Source organism: Grampus griseus (assembly GCF_964374135.1).
Source record: "Grampus griseus genome assembly, chromosome: 9".
Classification (NCBI taxonomy): domain Eukaryota; kingdom Metazoa; phylum Chordata; class Mammalia; order Artiodactyla; family Delphinidae; genus Grampus; species Grampus griseus.
Window position 1 is genome coordinate 498,204 of NC_139003.1, and position 19,657 is coordinate 517,860.

Below are 19,657 nucleotides of genomic sequence, written 5' to 3' on the forward strand. Positions count from 1 at the left end.
TTTGAAGCTTCTGTATATTTTAATTTGACCTGGGGTTGGCACACGTAGATTGGGTCTGGACGTTACCGTATTTTACAACTAGATGGGTGGTGGCGCTCTTAAGGATTTATTCACCGCCACTGCCCTAAGATTCTACTAGAAACGTCGTGGGGTTGAATTTTTGGGAATGAGCTTTATTTAGAATTGTCTTTGAAAAAGTAATTTATCAAGGAAGCTATATAGCTGGTATTTCTTCAGAATCCAAAGTGACCAATTATATCATTAAAAAAGGAACATTTAAGACTTAGAAACGTATTACTTATAAGCAGTATCTTAAGCTTGTAAACAAACTCTCATGCTTGTATGTACCTCTGAAGTAAAAATTTTGGGTAGTTTTGTGGTGCTATGTAGATTAGGGTACTGGCCTTTAAAAGAAAGTCACAAGATGTTGAATATACTTCAATTAAAACCAAAAAAAAAAGGAAGTCACAGAAGATAGTTTTGCCCTTTTGATGAAACGTGGTTCACGCTGGCTGCAGGGTGAGGCTCCTGCGCTGTCCGGCCGCTCCTGTCTCCATGTCCCCGCCCTGGATGCAGGCCCTCGGCCCTTGAGAGCCAGGAGCCTACAGGGCCGCCCCGCGCTGAGGCTGGGGCTGCGCCGGCGGGTGGTGTGTGGGGCTCAGTCGGCCTGCCTGGGGGCTGGGGGGAGCACTCCCCGGACCCCACCTGCCCCCCGCTTCAGCATCCCCTGCCCTGTCTGTCCGCTGGGGCAGAAGGGGGAGGAGAGAGAAGAGCCTGATGTCATCTTAACGGCCGAATCTGCCTGGCAGATCCATCATAGGCCTGTTCAGCCTGGGCTCAGGAAGCCCTCAGCCGGGAGCGTCTGGAGCTCGTTCTGCTTTCTTGGTGGGATCTGAGTTCCTCTTTTCAGAGTTTTCCCCTCAGGATATGGGTTGGGTGGGCAGGATTTTTTAGGAAAGTGATCCTGTAACTTTAGAAACCCTCACTGGGATGCCAGCTCGCGGGGCCCTGCGCCTCTGGGCCACCCCTTCACACTGATGGATGGATGGTGGAAGTGGTTTCGCCAAAAAGTGAAAACTGTTACAGTTCTCAAATACTGAAGGAACCCTCCACCCCCATATTGAACCTAGACATTATTGAGAAAGCTGCACTTCTCACATTTTAGGTCAGTTTCTGTACCGTTAGAAAACACAAGGGTGCTCTATTGTAACCGGTAGTAGAAAAAAAATACAATTTGCCATCTGGATTTTGTCATTCTAAGAATATTTAATGGCTTAAAGCATAATTTTTTGAATTGGTTCTTTTACCTTTTCACATTGCTATCTACTAAAAATCTCTGCTTTCTGTTTAATGAAATCTTACTTAGGAACTTAGCATATTTTTGTAAAGGAGAAATGGTGGCTTTCTCAGGGGACTTTAATGATAAGAGTGCTATGCTAATCACTAGAATGTAAAAAGTAAAATTAAATACAGATTGAAGTTTTGTCAATTTGTTATCTATATCATTCTCATAGTAGTATCTAAGCCTTTAGTAGTTTCATTGCTTTTTAAATTTAGCCATAAGTCATTCCGGGTATTTAGTGCCTATTGAAAAATCTAACTTTATATAGCAACTACTTTTGTTTTTTCTGTGTGCCCTCATTAATTAAGTTAATTTGTTCGCCGTATCTTTTCCCATTACATCTGAGTAGCACAAAAATACCAGCACCTGAAATGAATCCTGCTTTGCATCTCAAGGTAGCCCCTTCCAGGAAATGGCCTGTGTGGCAAGTTGTCAGTTTGTCACAGTCACCGGACAGGGCTGGCATCTGAAGTGGAGCACGCGCAGGCGAGCGTGTGGTGCTGGGGAGGCGGCCCCACCCCTCTGCGCAGAAAAGGAAGGATTCGCTAGAAGACACGCAGACACCTGGTGCTGTCACTCCCTGCCAGCCCACAAACCAGAGCAGCCCACGGTCGAGGGGGAGTCGATCCCATCAGACATCACACCACAGTCTTAGGGGTTCTATCTGCCTCTCCTTCCATCTCTGCCTTAGGTCTGGAATTCTGAGATGTGCTTTTAGACACAGTGCTGTTCTCTTCAGAGTGATTATGATTTGATTCTTTCACAGTACAATTTTTTGTATCTTAGGCCCTGGACCAAACGCTGTCAATAAGTGATACTGCGTCCATGGCGGGTTTGTTAGAGATCGTTGTGATTCTTTGGAGAAGCATTCACAGGAGTATGGAGAATAACAAAGAGGCCAGAGTGTACACCGTTAGCAAGTTCGCCTCTATGCTGCCAGAGTACATGAAAGCATTTAAGGTAAGACGGGCCACCCTGCTAAGGCAGGCGCGCCAGGTCACATTTGTGCAGGACCAGCCTCTGGACCTGCTCCTCCTCTGCAGAGGCGGGGGCTGAGCCACCGTCCACCCCGCAGGACGCTCGGCCTCTCGCCCTTCACGGGGTGAGGCCACGTGTCCTCCAGCCTCCATCCCTTCACCCGGAGACTTGTCTGGGGAGCACTGGTTTTCTATCTCTAATGGCCTGACACTATTTTAGAATCTGGTTTGATTTGCTGGGAATTGAGAAAGGGGAGTTAGTGAACATCAAGATGTAGTAGCACCTTGGTTTTGTGGGCAATTTTAGGCATTTGACAGCATCCGGCAAGCCCATGTTTCTGAAGTATCCGAGTTGTGTCTGTGTTATTGAGACAGACAGAACTGTGTGCATAGCTTCTGTTTGGAGGCAGGAAGCCTCCTCATTCCTTGACTTTCTATTTCTGAGTAAAGGCCATATTTCAAAACCGATGGAGGTAAAACTGCTACGTAGAAATGTAAATTTATTCCTAATTGTGAAGAAAGCGTGGCTTAAATGTAGAAAGGTCATAGGTCTTAGGAACCCCCCCCCCCGGTAAAGTTTGCTTTCGGTTCTTCTACAACTGCTTATGTGACCTTGGACCTCTTAGCTTTTCTGAGCCGCATTCCTGTGACTGTTATGTCTCCGAGCTCCATCCTGCCTCTGAAATGCAAACGTGACCTGTCTGTGAAGGTAAATAGTCAAGGCTGCCCAAGTCACTAGGACATTTAAAAGCTCAGATAATCACATGGGGTTGAGAATTAGGAGATAAACGTAGAGGCCACAGGATACCAGACGAGGTGACAGGTGAACAGTGTGGCCTGGGTGTGTCCAGGAAAAGGGAGGTGGTGAATTAAGTCTTTAATCCCGAATTATTCTGGCCAGAGAGCTTCTCTGCCCTCCGTACCTCCCAGAACCTTGTGGTTGGCCCATAAGTAGGTAAGGCATCTGTAAGCCACACATGGAGTGGAATCAGGAGTAGCTGCCAGCCGACTGTTGTAACATCAAGAAAACATTTTCTTTATTGGGAGTTGGGGGTGAGGGTGGGTTCACTCTGACTGAATGCAGGTTAATTACAGGCCAGATGGTGACATTGCACCTGTTTCTGTTTCATGTATATGTCCAGGAAAATTGTTGTTTCTTTTCCTTTTAGGGCCCATCTTCCTTCATCCTCTCATCCAACCGAGGGTGTTTCTTATTAAGTGATCTTGATGGAGTCTGGTCTGTCTGCTCTGTTACTGTGATAATACTAGTGGTGGTGATGTAGCTGCAGTGGGGCCCGAGGTGGCATCCTCACTTGGTTCCTGCCAAAGTCCCGCCCTCAGAGACCAGCCCTTCTCTGTGTGTTGTACCAGCTGGTTGGGGTGTGGCATCTCATGGGACTTGGGTTTGGCCAGGTAGCTCCATTGCACTGCGCTGTCTTCCTAAGGTGTTCTGTTCTGATTATTTTACTTAGGAACTTTTCTGACTAGTTTCATTCCCTTGAGTTTTATACTGAGGACACACTGAGTATATAGAGTTGGGTTTTTTTCCTTTCATCGGTATTGTTTTTCAAATACCAGTCAGTGCCTTGACAGCAAGGACTTTTGTCTCTTCTGGTTACTGCTGTATTCCAAGGATCTCCTGGTACACAGTAGGTGCTTAATAAATATTTGCTCAAATAATTCATCACAGAAAGTAGTAAAGTGTCCTATAAAAGTTTGAGAAGACTTATCAAACCTAATGCTTCCCAAGGGGTTAAGTCCTCCTGTTGTGTGTTGAGAGCATCACTCTAATTCCTACCAAGCAGCTTTGAAAATGGGTTCCTGGGAGTCATGGGGCCCTCGGGATCCCATTGTTTACGTTCCCTGTTGCTGTGTGTCTTTTCATGCTTTCAGGATGATCGCTGCAAGACCCCTCTGTCTGTGCTGGCCTCCCTGATGCCGGCCTCGGCTGTGCCCACCTTCAGGTGCCCGCCCTCTCCGTGCACTCCTGGTCTCACTTGGCGACTCCTGCGTGACCTTCTAGCCCCCAGTGCTGTGCTCCCTGCCCCTGGCCTCCTCCCCTGTGGCAGGGAGAGCAGGGGATGTGGCTTCCAGGGCTCCGGGACTGCTGAGGGACACAGGAAGCCACCACGGGAAACTGAGAGTCTGGCGTTGTTCAAGTGCCAGATGGTGAGACGTGAGCCATCCCGCCGTCCACCACGGAGCCTTGGCCACACGTGACTCTGAGTGCTTAGAATGTGGAGTCTGGGTTGGGGCAAGCTGTGTGTGCATCCTGGTGTGATGCAGACTCGGGGACCTGGTGTGAAAGAGGGATGTAACATGTTTCATCAGTAGTTTTCTACAGTGACCATGTCTTAAAGGATGTTGGGGGTAGGCTGGGCTAAATAAGACACATTATTGAAATTAATCTTGCCTTTTTAGACGTGGCTTCTAGGACCTTTATAATGACACACGTGGCCTGCTTTTGTGGCTCACATTGTGTTTTTTATTGGGCAGCATTGCGCTAGGGTGTTGGTTATTAACTCAGTAAAAATTACTTATTTTTATTCATATTTATAAAAAAAAAGAATGTTTTGATGCTAAACAAAAAGTATTGTCCCCAGATTACGGATCTTTACTCTAGAGTCTGACAGAGGCAACACAGAAACAAAAGGCCAGGGTTTGTAAGTGCCTGGTGTGTCCTCGGTGCCTCACATCTAGGGGCCCCTGAAGCTGCTTTCAGAGTCAGCATTTTGTACTGGACCTTGTCCTGCGTAGTAATTGTGGGAAAACAGTGTATTTTTCCTGCGGTGGAGAACGTCTGAGAGTTCCCATGATAGGAAGGGCTTATGTACCCTCAGTTTTTAGCTTCTTCATTTTCCCCGCCTTTTAGAAAAGTGAGAAATTGCTATTGAGATATTAGATATGATTTTATATATGTGGCATTTTCAGCTGTGGTGTGATTTCCACACTAAGAAACCAAGAGGAAGGAACAGCCGACAAGAGCTACTGTATTCTGTTAGACTGTCTCTGCTCCTGGGGGCAAGTGGGACACATCCTGGAGCTTGTTTGTGACTCGCTGCCGGAAGAGCAGCCTCAGAGCAAGGTACATTTGTGTCATTTTTAAAGTTTGCTGAAGGAGGGTAGCTGTATGCTAGAACTCACGTGCTTTCCTGCTATGTGCCTCACTCACTCTGCGCTTTCAGGGTAACTCCGCGTCTAAGCGGAAGGTGCGGGTCCAGGACCCGCGCCCAGTCAAACCCGGGCTGGCGCTGGTCTACGTTGAGTACTTGCTGACCCACCCGAAGAATCGCGAGTGCCTGCTTTCCGCGCCCCAGAAGAAACTGAACCGTCTTTTGAAAGCCCTTGAAACATCCAAGGTAACTTTGTAGAACAGATGCAGATGTCGTGGAAGTTGAGCGATAGGGTAAGGTCTAAGTTTTCCATGTTTATAGTGTAAAATTTTCACCTGGGGGCGGGATGGGACTGGGTGAACACTTCCAGGCCCTGGTCTTTCTAGCAAGTCGTGTTCAGAGCCCAGTGTCCTGTTGAGGCCAACTCTGAGGATGAGCCGGTCTGTCGGAACAGGCCCGACAGCAGGAAGACGGCCCGCCACCCCAGGTCCCCTTGCTCTGGCCCTGCTCATCGACGAGGGAATTCCAGCCCCCTGAGTCCTGGGCAGGCTTTTCTAGGGCCCTTTGGAGAGCGAGTCCCGTGAATTTCCCATCTCCTCTCCCCGTCCTGGCTCTTCGGCCGTCTCCTCCAGGCCAGCCCTCGGAAGCAGCCTGTTACTGACACTGCTGCCAGAGGCTCCCGCCTATCAGCACCAGACATCGGATGTCGGCGGGTTGGAGGTGGGCAGCGGGGGCTGCAGGGGGCAAGGGCTGGACGAGCTTGATCCTGAGGGCTCCTTGAGCAGCACCTATGAAAAGGTATCTTCTTGTCCCTTTACGGGAGGCTTGGAGGAGGGAGGACACTCGCCCTGCTGCTCTGGCAGCCCTCTCCAGGCGCAGCTGTGTCCTCACTTCATGCGCTGCCTGCTGAGCCGGAACCTAGCCTGCAGATGTCCTGTTTCACAGGTGGATCTGGAATCGATTTTGCAGTCGCCAGGTGGGAGCCCTCACCACCTGAGTGAAGGCACTGCCCTGCGAGCCTTCAGCCTCCACTGTCGGTTGAGTATCCATCTTCAGCATGAGGTGCGTCCACCAGCTTGGGTCAGGACATGGGGCGAATTGGCCCAGCGGCTCTGTGACTAACCTGTCTTCTGTTGTTGTTGGACAGTCCTGCTCAGAAGGCAAAGTTTACCTGTCCACTTTGGAAGACACTGGGTTTTGGTTAGAAAGCAAAGTTTTATCTTTTATCCAAGATCAAGAAGAAGAATATCTGAAGCTTCACAGGGTCGTTTATCAACAGATTATCCAGGTTAGAAGTCTTTAGACACAGAGACCCTTCTCCAAATTGTGATGTGCTTCCAGGTTTTGTTTTCTAATTTAAAGCTGTAACTTTAGTCAGTACTGCTGCTCTTCTTAAACACTTACAGTGGCATCTGAATATCTAGAGTTTATCTTTTTGTTTTGTATGTTTATTTATTTATTTCTTAGTAGTCATCCATTTTATACACATAGTGTATACATGCCAATCCCAGTCTCCCAATTCATCCCACCACCACCACCCCGCCGCTTTCCCCCCTTGGTGTCCATATACGTTTGTTCTCTGCATCTGTGTCTCAATTTCTGCCCTGCAAACCAGTTCATCTGTACCATTTTTCTAGGTTCCACATGTACGCGTTAATATACGATATTTGTTTTTCTCTTTCTGACTTGCTTCGCTCTGTATGACAGTCTCTAGATCCATCCACATCTCTACAAATGACCCAATTTTGTTCCTTTTTATGGCTGAGTAATATTCCATTGTATATATGGACCACATCTTCTTTATCCATTCATCTGTCGATGGGCATTTAGGTTGCTTCCATGACCTGGCTATTGTAAATAGTGCTGCAATGAACATTGGGGTGCATGTGTCTTTCTGAATTATGGTTTTCTCTGGGTATATGCCCAGTAGTGGGATTGCTGGGTCATATGGTAGTTCTATTTTTAGTTTTTTTAAGGAACCTCCATACTGTTCTCCATAGTGGCTGTATCAATTTACATTCCCACCAACAGTGCAGGAGGGTTCTCTTTTCTCCACACCCTCTCCAGCATTTGTTGTTTGTAGATTTTCTGATGATGCCCATTCTAACTGGTGTGAGGTGATACCTCATTGCAGTTCTGATTTGCATTTCTCTAATAATTAGTGATGTTGAGCAGCTTTTCATGTGCCTCTTGGCCATCTGTATGTCTTCTTTGGAGAAATGTCTGTTTAGGTCTTCTGCCCATTTTTGGATTGGGTTGTTTGTTTTTTTAATATTCAGCTGCATGAGCTGTTTATATATTTTGGACATTAATCCTTTGTCCCTTGCTTCATTTGCAAATATTTTCTTCCATTCTGAGGGTTGTCTTTGCGTCTTGTTTATGGTTTCCTTTGCTGTGCAAAAGCTTTGAAGTTTCATTAGGTCCCATTTGTTTAGTTGTGTTTTTATTTCCATTACTGTAGGAGGTGGATCAAAAAATACCTTGCTGTGATAAATGTCAAAGAGTGTTCTTCCTATGTTTTCCTCTAAGAGTTTTATAGTGCCTGGTCTTACATTTAGGTCTCGAATCCATTTTGAGTTTATTTTTGTGTATGGTGTTAGGGAGTGTTCTAATTTCATTCTTTTACACGTAGCTGTCCAGTTTTCCCAGCACCACTTATTGAAGTGACTGTCTTTTCTCCATTGTATGCCTTTGCATCCTTTGTCATAGATTAGTTGACCATGGATGCGTTGGTTTATCTCTGGGCTTTCTATCCTGTTCCATTGATCTATGTTTCTGTTTTTGTGCCAGTACCATATTGTCTTGATTACTGTAGCTTTGCAGTATAGTCTGAAGTCAGGAAGTCTGATTTCTCCAGCTCCTATTTTTTCCCTCAAGACTGCTTTGGCTCTTCGAGGTCTTTTGTGTCTCCATACAAATTTTAAGATTTTTTGTTCTAGTTCTGTAAAAAATGCCATTGGTAATTTGATAGGGATTGCATTGAATCTGTAGATTGCTTTGGGTAGTATAGCCATTTTCACAATATTGATTCTTCCAATCCAAGAACATGGTATATATCTCCATCTGTTGGTATCATCTTTAATTTCTTTCATCAGTGTCTTATAGTTTTCTGCATATAGGTCTTTTGTCTCCCTCGGTAGGTTTATTCCAAGGTATTTTATTCTTTTTTTGCAATGGTAAATGGGAGTGTTTCCTTAATTTCTCCTTCAGATTTTTCATCATTAGTGTATAGGAATGCAAGAGATTTCTGTGCATTAATTTTGTATCCTGCAAATTTACCAAATTCATTGATTAGCTCTAGTAGTTTTCTGGTAGCATCTTTGGGATTCTCTATGTATAGTATCATGTCATCTGCAAATAGTGACAGTTTTACCTCTTCTTTTCCAATTTGTATTCCTTTTATTTCTTTTTCTTCTCTGATTGCCGTGGCTAGGACTTCCAAAACTACGTTGAATAATAGTGGCAGGAGTAGACATCCTTGTCTTGTTCCTGATCTTGGAGGAAATGCTTTCAGTTTGTCACCATTGAGAATGATGTTTGCTGTGGGTTTGTTGTATATGGCTTTTATTATGTTGAGGTAGATTCCCTCTATGCCCATTTTCTGGAGAGTTTTTATCATAAATGGGTGTTGAATTTTGTCAGAAGCTTTTTCTTATTTATTGAGATATCATATGGTTTTTATTCTTCAGTTTGTTAATATACTGTATCACATTGATTTGTGTATATTGTAGAATTCTTGCATCCCTGGGATAAATCCCACTTGATCATGGTGTATGATCCTTTTAATGTGTTGTTGGATTCTCTTTGCTAGTATTTTGTTGAGGATTTTTACATTTATATTCATCAGTGATATTGGTCTGTAATTTTCTTTTTTTGTAGTACCTTTGTCTGGTTTTGGTGTCAGGGTGATGGTGGCCTCATAGAATGAGTTTGGGAGTGTTCCTTCCTCTGCAGTTTTTTTGGAAGAGTTTGAGAAGGATGGGTGTTAGCTCTTCTCTAAATGTTTGAAAGAATTCACCTGTGAAGCTATCTGGTCCTGGACTTCTGTTTGTTGGAAGATTTTTAATCACAGTTTCAATTTCATTACTTGTGATTGGTCTGTTCATATTTTCTGTTTCTTCCTGGTTCAGTCTTGGAAGGTGATACCTTTCTAAGAATTTGTCTATTTCTTCTAGGTTGTCCATTTTATTGGCATAGAGTTGCTTGTAGTCGTCTCTTAGGATGCTTTGTATTTCTGCGGTGTCTGTTGTAACTTCTCCTTTTTCATTTCTAATTTTATTGATTTGAGTCCTCTCCCTCTTTTTCTTGATGAGTCTGGCTAATGGTTTATCAATTTTGTTTATCTTCTCAAAAACCAGGTTTTAGTTTTATTGATCTTTGCTTTGTTTTCTTTGTTTCTGTTTCATTTATTTCTGGTCTGATCTTTATGATTTCTTTCCTTCTGCTAACTTTGGGTTTTGTTTCTTCTTTCTCTAGTTCCTGTAGGTGTAAGGTTAGATTGTTTATTTGAGATTTTTCTTGTTTCTTGAGGTAGGCTTGTATGGCTATAAACTTCCCTCTTAGAACTGCCTTTGCCACATCCCATAGGTTTTGGATCGTCGTGTTTTCATTGTCATTTGTCTCTAGGTATCTTTTGATTTCCTCTTTGATTTCTTCAGTGATCTCTTGGTTATTTAGTAACGTATTGTTTAGCCTCCATGTGTCTGTGTTTTTTACGTTTTTTTCCCTGTAATTGATTTCTAATCTCATAGCGTTGTGGGCAGAAAAGATGCTTGGTAAGATTCCAGTTTTCTTAAATTTACTGAGGCTTGATTTGTGACCCAAGATGTGATCTATCCTGGAGAATGTTCCGTGCATACTTGAGAAGAAAGTGTAATCTGCTGTTTTTGGATGGAATGTCCTATAAATATCAATTAAATCTATCTGGTCTATTGTGTTATTTAAAGCTTCTGTTTCCTTATTTTCATTTTGGATGATCTGTCCATTGGTGTAAGTGAGGTGTTAAAGTCCCCCACTCTTTTTGTGTTACTGTCAATTTCCTTTTATAGCTGTTAGCAGTTGCCTTAGGTATTGAGGTGCTCTTATGTTGGGTGCATATATATATATAATTGTTATATCTTCTTCTTGGATTGATTCCTTGATCATTATGTAGTGTCCTTATCTATTGTAACATTCTTTATTTTAAAGTCTTATTTTATCTGATATGAGTATTGCTACTCCAGCTTTCTTTTGATTTCCATTTGCATGGAATATCTTTTTCCATCCCCTCACTTTCAGTCCGTATATGTGTCCCTAGGTCTGAGGTGGGTCTCTTGTAGACAGCATATATATGGGTCTTGTTTTTGTATCCATTCAGCAAACCTGTGTCTTTTGGTTGGAGCATTTAATCCATTCACGTTTAAGGTAATTATCAATATGTATGTTCCTATGACCATTTTCTTAATTGTTTTGGGTTTGTTTTTGTAGGTCCTATTCTTCTCTTGTGTTTCCCACTTAGAGAAGTTCCTTTAGCATTTGTTGTAGAGCTGGTTTGGTGGTGCTGAATTCTCTTAGCTTTTGCTTGTCTGTAAAGCTTTTGATTTCTCCATCGAATCTGAATGAAATCCTAGCTGGGTAGAGTAATCTTGGTTGTGGGTTCCTCCCTTTCATCACTTTAAGTATATCATGCCACTCCCTTCTGGCTTGTAGAGTTTCTGCTGAGAAATCAGTTGTTAACCTTATGGGAGTTCCCTTGTATGTTATTCGTCGTTTTTCCCTTGCTGCTTTCAGTAAGTTTTCTTTGTCTTTGATTTTTGCTAATTTGAGTACTATACGTCTCAGCGTTTTTCTCCTTGGGTTTATCCTGTATGGGACTCTCTCTGCTTCCTGGACTTGGGTGGCTATTTCCTTTCCTATGTTAAGGAAGTGTTTGACTATAATCTCTTCAAATATTTTCTCAGGTCCTTTCTCTCTCTTTTCTCCTTCTGGGACCCCTGTAATGTGAATGTTGTTGCATTTAATGTTGTCCCAGAGGTCTCTTAGGCTGTCTTCATTTCTTTTCACTCTTTTTTCTTTATTCTGTTCCACAGCAGTGAATCCCACCATTCTGTCTTGCAGGTCACTTATCCGTTCTTCTGCCTCAGTTATTCTGCTATTGATTCCTTCTAGTGTATTTTTCATTTCAGTTATTGTGTTGTTCATCTCTGTTTGTTTGTTCTTTTATTCTTCTAGATCTTTGTTAAACATTTCTTGCATCTTCTCGATCTTTGCCTCCATTCTTTTTCCGAGGTCCTGGATCATCTTCACTGTCATTATTCTGAGTTCTTCTTCTGGAAGGTTGCCTATCTCCATTTCATTTAGTTATTTTTCTGGGTTTTTATCTTGTTCCTTCATCTGGTACATAGCCCTCTGCCTTTTCAACTTGTCTTTCTTTCTGTGAATGTGGCTTTTGTTCCACAGGCTGCAGGATTGTAGTTCTTGCTTTTGTTGTCTGCCCTCTGGTGGATGAGGCTGTCTTAGAGTTTATTTTTTTGCAAAGCATAAACTGCATAATTTTAATGTAATTTGACACATTGCACGTAACACGTGTTCAGTAATGTTTGTGGATAACATAAAATGTGTTTCTAGATTTCTTATGGAAAGAGAAATGAGAATTAATGTATTTTCATGGAAATTCCTTTTTAAGCATCTTTGTAGACATCTGCTTTATGAGACCCCTAGTGGTACCCTTAGATGTTAGGACCTTGACCAGCAGGATGTCCCCTCTTGTCCCTTCTGTGGCTTTTGATGGGAAATCACATCATCATGTCTACCTCTCTCACAGACCTACCTGACTGTATGCAAGGATGTCATTGTGGTCGGCCTTGGTGACTGTATGTTTCAGACACAGCTTTTACAGCGGAGCCTGGGAATCATGCAAACAGGTACTGCGTTTATTAAAGGACTAGTTTAGAGCAACTAGCAGTCAGAACCAGCCCCTCTCTCCCTCCCTCACTTCGCTGGTCAGGACTCTTGTTTTTAAGTGATAGATGTGTAGCACAAACTAGCTGACACCAAAAGAGGAATTAACAGGCTGAGGCAGCCAGGAAGTTCAGAGGTGTTTCTGGCTCGGACGTGACCAAGTGCGGAGTCTCTGGCAAGGTCTTATGCTCCTCCCCCGGTGGTTTGCGTGATTGCAGCTGCTTTGCCGTGTGGTCACCAGCACGGCCCCAGCCTGTCTGCTGCTCCTGTCTGGTGTCTGTCATCGTCTGCGTGCAAGTCAGGAGCTGTTTAATGTCCCCCCCCCGCCCCCCGAGACCACTGGGAAGTTGCTGTCACCCCAAGGACAGGATCCCTGGTAACTCATACCATGGCGTCCACACAAGTTAAATGTGTTCAGTGAGTGAGTGAGAAGTTGGCCTCCTTCCAGGTGGGCTGGGCTTCGATTATCTGGAGCATCGCATCCAGGGGGGCCGGGCCAGATCCTTGCAGCCCCGTCTCATTGTGGCGGGGGGAGTGTGGGTGGACCCAGGATGCCTCCTCTGCCTCGGGTCATGGGCTGGCTGAGAAGGGCACCGCAGGGCTGTGACCCCTGCCCGCTGCCTCCCTGGGGCAGCCGAGTCGGCACAGAACACCCCGTTGCTACAGTTGGTTCTTCCTGAGATCCCTAGAAGCTTGGAAATGCATAATTTGAATTTCTTTAAGCCTAAATATTTGCTAACAGAGATTGAAAGTATTATCACTTACCAAATTCAACATGAAGTTTGCAGTTAGCTCTCTGGGGTCTTTTGCTGTAGTCTTGACTATCGTTGTGCAGACCCCGGGGAAGTCTTGGCCACAAACCCCACAGCTTCTTTCTTTCATGGTTCTGCCCCTGAGGTTGGCACTTGGCCTGCATGGGTGCTGGGGTGGCAGTCACTCTGCTCTGCTGTCTCGAGTGTACGTGTCCTTAATCTGTAATTACAAGCAAGATTTTACATCATTTGGTTACAATATCCACAAAGACTAAATATTAAATAGAACAAATGTTTTTTGTTTTAAAATCTTTTTCCTTTGTTTAAGTCTTTATAACTCTCACTTTCTATTGTGAAAACAGCGTTTTAAACTTAAGCTTAATGATTGAAACATTAAAGATGATTTGCATTGTTAAACTCAATTTATCATTTAAGAATTATTTTCCCCTAAGGATTAAATCTATTTTTAGTATTTATAAAATTTTCCAAGGAGCTAATAAGAATTTTAGATCTCCAATGTAGCCCGTAAGCTACTGACCTTACCTTCGACCAAGCTGAAATGATCTTTGTATTTATACATTCTAACAATCGGGATTTCCCAGGAGAGAATCAACTGTGTGCTCATTCTTTGTAGTCCTGTTACAAATGAGATTATACTTTGCAGTTTTGCTAGGTAAGCCCAGAGCCTGTTCTCTGGACTTGCTCTACTTGAAAGAGTCCTAATAGAACATTTAAATTTAAAACTCAGTCACATTTATATTATTAACATTTGAGCATGGCGTTCTCCATGCTGAAATGCATATTCTGGAAGAGACGTCCTTGAATACAGCTGAGTTCCCACATATAACCCAGATGTAAACAGCTCAGTTCAAAAATGCAGGTGTTTCTGCTATAACACAACATGTGTGTTTTGAAAAACTCTGTGTGTTCTGCAAAATCAGGCACTGGAAGTGACGGGGCTTGTGAGAGAAGATGCCTGCGGTGGACTGTGGGCCGGTGCCGCGTGACAGCACCAGGAAATGATAATGCCCCCAAAAGTAATTAGCACGACTACGAGGAAGGTTGAATTCCTAATAAGTAAATATTACAGTAAATAATGGGCTTTGTGGTCAGTGCAAAGGTAAAGGGGGATTGATGGGGACCACAGCCTCCTGTGTAGAGCCGGGCAGGAGGGGCTTGCAGGACAGCACACCCCATCTGAGACAGAAAGGGGCCTGGGTCCACGTGGCTCTCGGTGGCTGCTGCCCTGAGATGGGCTAGTGAGCGTCTCCTTGCGTACAGACTCATGGTGGCCTGAGATGCTGACCGTTGGTGCTGGGCCGCGTGACCCCCCAGCTTAGCCATCCCTGTGCACCAGTCACTCTAGAGAAGCAAGAACTTCCAAAGTGAGGGCCTTCTGTTTCCCATGGCTGCAAATCCTGACCTACCTTAGTAACTTATCATACTCTGCTTAACCACTACCTATATATATTTGGTTATAACGCACATATGGCTTGAATGTAATGAAATAACTTTCAACTAAAACTTTCAACATTTCAGATTTTTGTCAGTAGTAAAGGCACTAGTTAGTATGAGGTTCTCCCACTGCACCAGGACCTTGAGGGTGGATGCAAGGGGACAGGCCCCCTTGTCCTCAGAGCCCCGTCACCCTCAGCGTGTTGGCCTCTGCTGAGCTGCTGCCTCACTGCCTGCTTCACTGAAATGACTGATATGTGGAGAATGTATCTCTCTGCCTTCTTCTAGATAAAGAGATTTGTTTCTTGAGAGTTTCTGTTAAGTTTGCAAAGACTCTCCAAACTTTGTGTTGATTCTGGTAGTGCCATACACCTTTTGAGGGGCAAACTCAACTGGAACATGACCATTTCTTTTATTACTTTAGTAGATAGATTTGGATTTGGGGTTAGTTTCTTACTTCTGTCTCAAGCAGAGCTTCTATGTCTATTAATCTCTTTCATAAATCAAGGAGCTTCCCTATTAGGGCCACATGATTCCTATGTAAGGTAGGAGAGGTCATAACGCTTTGTCCCCTAGATACTAATCTTTTAACGAGGAACATTATTTCTGTGCTTTTCTATGTGACAGGTTTTTAAAAAATATACATGTATAGTTTATATAGTATATACTTTTAAATGTATATAAGGAAGAATCATGGTTCCGGCCCAGTCCACCAGGGATGCAGCCCTGCATACGGACCTGAAGGTTAGTCAGTGGTGGGCAGTGCGAGGTGCAGCATGGGTGCAGAGTGGGGCAGGGGCATGGGAGGGCGCGGCCTCTGGCTCTGTTTGCAGTGCAGCTTACAGGCCAGTCTGCGTAGAAACAAAAAAGAAAATTGAAGGTCCTCAGCATGAATTGTAGAATTGAGTTCACACTCTGAAAACATTTTACCAAATTTTTACCAAATCATTGCCACACAGGAAAGGAGAGAAAGACACCAACAAACTACACAGTGTTGGGGATTTAACAGAGTCGGCCTCGGAGATTCTTAGGTCATAGTCTGAGAGCTCTAGGGCCTTTCCTCTCAGACCCGTCAGCGATGTCACCATCGTGTGAAAAAGTAAGACACATCCTCTACCCAGGTGTTCAGGGGACCACACTGTCCACACATGCAGTGCTTCTCAGTGCCTGAGCCAGGTGGGCTGTTACTGTTATTGAAGGCATCGGCTTCATATATTTAATAAAAGGAGCAAGTCGTAGGTATGTATGTCTGTTAGACTTTATGTTAATCTGACCAACCTGGGATTGGCTCACCAGTAATAGTCTCTTTTAAGTTACCATAATATACATGTGTTAAGTGAAAAATATATAATAATTTCAACTAAATTGTGTGATTAAATAACTGATTTTTTCAACTTTCTTTCCAGTGAAGGGATTCTTTTATGTTTCATTACTTCTTGGCATTCTGAAAGAGGTAACCAGAAGCTCCTTGACGCAGAAAGCAGATTCAGAGAAAGAAGTCTCAACACTGTTTGATTTGGTGCAGAAAGTATTTCAGCAAATGTTGGAATGTATGGCGCGGAGCTTCAGGAAGCAACCAGAAGAAGGCTTGCAGGTACTGGAGCCTCCCCAGGGCGGGACAGAGGGACTAGAGGGACAGCGCCCACCTGGTGGAGCAGGGTGCGTGGAGCCAGGCCTGCTCACACGTTGGGGCTATCGGGTGGGGAGAGGTGCCACGCAGACAGGAAGTGGCTGCCAGGTGCCACCTTCAGCTGGTGCTGCCAGCCCTCTCCCTGGGGTGGCACGCTCTGGGGCAGGAGGCGAGGGAGGCCAGGGGCTCACCTCCGGCCACCAGTCTGGGGACAGTGTTGACGTGTTCAGGTCAGTAGGCCAGCGACCCGAGAGCTCCTCTGCCCAGCAGGACAGAAGCAGAGAATGAATACAGTAGCTTGTGAGTGCCCAGCTGTTAGTAGTAAAGATTTAAAAAATGCTTAAATGGGAGGATGTTTATGAGCTATTGAAACTTTCAATTTTGTCCTGTTTTTTTTAGCTGGTAGAGGTAATCGAAGGTTATTGGCCATATTTTCTGTAGCCTAGCTCATATTTGAGTTAATTTGAAATAGTCCTGTTTTTGATGAGTTGGTTCAAGTGTCTGTGATCTATTTACGGAATTTGTGCCAAAATATTTTTCTTTTCTCACCATTGTCTGTACAGCTTCGTTCAGAACACGTGGCCTCATAGTGGGTGTCTTCCCTTAATGTCAGTGATGTTTCTTCATCTCTCCTTTCGAAAACTTTATTAATGTTATTGATACTCCTATTCTTGGGGATTTTTCTTTGCTCTGGGGTAAGAGTGTCATAAAGGTCCTTCCTGGCGGGCTTCAGTCCTGTGTGTCGCCTTCTGGTCGTGGTTCCCATCAGCTGCAGAGAGGAAGGTGCGGCAGTGAGGGTGGGCAGACGAAACGGGCCCCGGGCCCCCGGGGGACAGCAGGAGGAGGCCTCATTCTTGAAAGTGGTCTTCTAAGCACTAACAGTGACTGATGTGTTTTTCGTAGCTCCTTTATTCTGTTCAGACCCCTCTTCATGAATTTATCAGCACCGTGCAGTCCTGGCACGTGGACACGCCTGTCCACCGGGGCGTGCTCTCCACTCTGATTGCCGCGTCCGTGGTCGAGATAAGTCACCGGCTCCGAAAGGTGAAGTGTGTTGTCCTGAAACTGCTGTGTCTTGTTTTGACTATTCAAGAGGCTGTTTTCTGCTGGCAGCACATTTTTATGCTTTTCCAAGTATTTTTTCAGAACTCAGGTATAGCGGGAGGTCTGCTTCTCCTGCAGCTTCACTACACAGTTCCGTGGCTGGTTTGTGTTTAGAATCACGTGACCATGGGGGGAACCATGCTAAGGATGTTGTCGTTCTTCATTAAAACCAAGCTGCTCCTTGCATCTTGAATACTTCTTTTTGCCATATTTTAGAGGCTTAAGCGAGTTGACACATTTCTTAAGATTCCCCTCTCCTGACAGGCAGAAGTGGCCCTGGTCAGTGGCGAGCAGCGTGCACGAGTACCTTGGGCTCTGTTTCTGGAATAGCTCACATCTCTGACTGCCTTGCTGTACATAAGCCTTACTTTTCTTTTTCTTTTACGCGTAGGAAATTTGAACCTCTGATATCAGTTTAAACAGATAGTTTGTTTGCCCCTGCTCTATAAAGGACTGGCCATTTTCCTAGCAGTAGCCTATTTTATATGATTAGCCTACTTGGTTCAAGATTGACATAATCAGGATGGTAATTCAGGTCACAACAGAAGCCACTCTTTCACGGCATGGAATCCTGGTGGTAGCGAGTGAGGGCATGGAAGAATGCCTTAAGATAGTTAAATAATGAGGCGTTTTCTCAGTATGAAAAGCTGAAATCTGATAGGAGATATCTTTGAAATATACAAATGCAAACATAATTTGTATAAATTTTGTAGTATAAAATTACAAATATAAAAAGAGTTGACAAAATTCTGAGACATTGATAACATTTAAGGCCCTCCTGAAAGCTTGAAGAGAGGTCATTTTGGTTTAGGAGCGTGATTCCTGGACTATACACAGCCCAAGAACTGGAAGTTATTCAGGCCTGTGAGCTACCCAGCTGATGACGATGAATCCGTCAATGGCCTGTGGGCCATCGTAGCCCACTGTCTGTTTTTGTAAATAAACTTATTTTGGGAAAAAAACAAACAAACAAACTCATATTGGAACATGACCAAGCCCATTTATTTACCTTTTTTCTATGGCTGCTTTGTGCTGTAACAGCAGAATTGAGTAATTGTGGCAGAGATCGTTTTGCCCACAAAGCCGAAAATATTTACTCTTTAAATATTTACTATTTACTACTTTATAGAAAAAGTTTGAGTTGAGAAAACCTGATCTGGACTAATAAGAGTAACGAGTTGTTTGCTTAGTGTAGAAACACGTTGTTTACAGAAGGTAATAGAATTAAAGGGTGTTCGACAGAAGGCTTGTTGAGTGACGTGTCTTTTTTCTTCTCTCCAGTTGATTGACACCACTGTGTATAGTAATAGGTTAATCATAATTATGGTAGGCATTGCAGCAGTTAATAAAAATCATTGTTTTGAGTTTCTGGAAAGCCTTTCTCAAGTTTGGAAGAAAACCCAGGGAAGTGTAAAATGAGTGATCAGTGCAGTCTCAGTCTCAATTCATGTTACTGACGACTTTTTTTTTTTTTTAGGTTTCTGATACCAAAGAGCTTACTCCCCCAGAGGGTCTTTCAGCCCTTCCACCATTTTCAAGGTGTTTAATAGGAATAATAATAAAATCTCCGAACGTAGTCAGGTAATCCCTTTTTCTTTGCTGTTCTCTTAATCCTGTCATGGCTGTAAGCTCTCAGTAACTTTAGCTCTATTCCTTTTACTCTCACCATTTGTCAAAAGTGCATTTTTTTCCTAAGAGAAAACATTTCCATACAATTTTCTCTCATTTTATCAGAGATTAAAAATATTAGCATTATACTTACACAAAGTGAAATTCTAACTCTCTGAAAGATATATTCATCCAAATAGTCTCTGGTTATGCTTTATCATAACTACAGTTCATTTAGAGGGAAACATTTAAAATTTTAATGTCACTGAAATACTTCCTACAATGGACACTTTCAAAACACGAGTGGGGTAAATTCCATGTGGTTTTCATTCGGCACACAGCTGTTACTCATTTCTCCATGCCATGTGTCACCTGACCTGCTTCTAGGGTTTCTTGTGGCACATGCAGGACTGGTGGGCTACAAAAGGGATAGTTTTGCAGATACCTGATACCTGTGGAATTTTAATAGTACATATGTTCCTTGAAAACTTCAAAAAGCATTGTTTTTAACAGCTATGAATTATCTTTCAATAGCATATCAAATCTTTTTTGTGGGCATTACGAGTATGCAGAGTGGCTTTATTCACTAACCAGAACAACCCTCTTCTCTTTCTAGCAACGCCCTCTGATTTTAGTGTCTCACCTGTATGATTTGGCATGCTTACAGCGAAGAGTATGGGAAGGGTTTAGTCAACTTCCCATGTTAGCTGAAAACTAGAATTCATGGTGGTTGATGA

At 43.7% G+C, this 19,657-nt stretch overlaps 1 protein-coding gene across 1 annotated transcript in view; it reads left to right on the forward strand.

Moving 5' to 3' along the window:
• NCAPG2 (non-SMC condensin II complex subunit G2) overlaps positions 1-19,657 on the forward strand; it is a 61,851-nt gene that overhangs the window by 32,416 nt on the left and 9,778 nt on the right. Inside the window, exons 16-25 of the mRNA XM_082662171.1 lie at positions 2,129-2,302; positions 4,213-4,283; positions 5,251-5,404; positions 5,505-5,678; positions 6,378-6,494; positions 6,580-6,720; positions 12,235-12,334; positions 15,985-16,172; positions 17,112-17,252; positions 18,790-18,893. Of these exons, the coding sequence (XP_082518297.1) occupies positions 2,129-2,302; positions 4,213-4,283; positions 5,251-5,404; positions 5,505-5,678; positions 6,378-6,494; positions 6,580-6,720; positions 12,235-12,334; positions 15,985-16,172; positions 17,112-17,252; positions 18,790-18,893 (1,364 nt within the window). The remainder of the gene's footprint in view (positions 1-2,128; positions 2,303-4,212; positions 4,284-5,250; positions 5,405-5,504; positions 5,679-6,377; positions 6,495-6,579; positions 6,721-12,234; positions 12,335-15,984; positions 16,173-17,111; positions 17,253-18,789; positions 18,894-19,657) is intronic.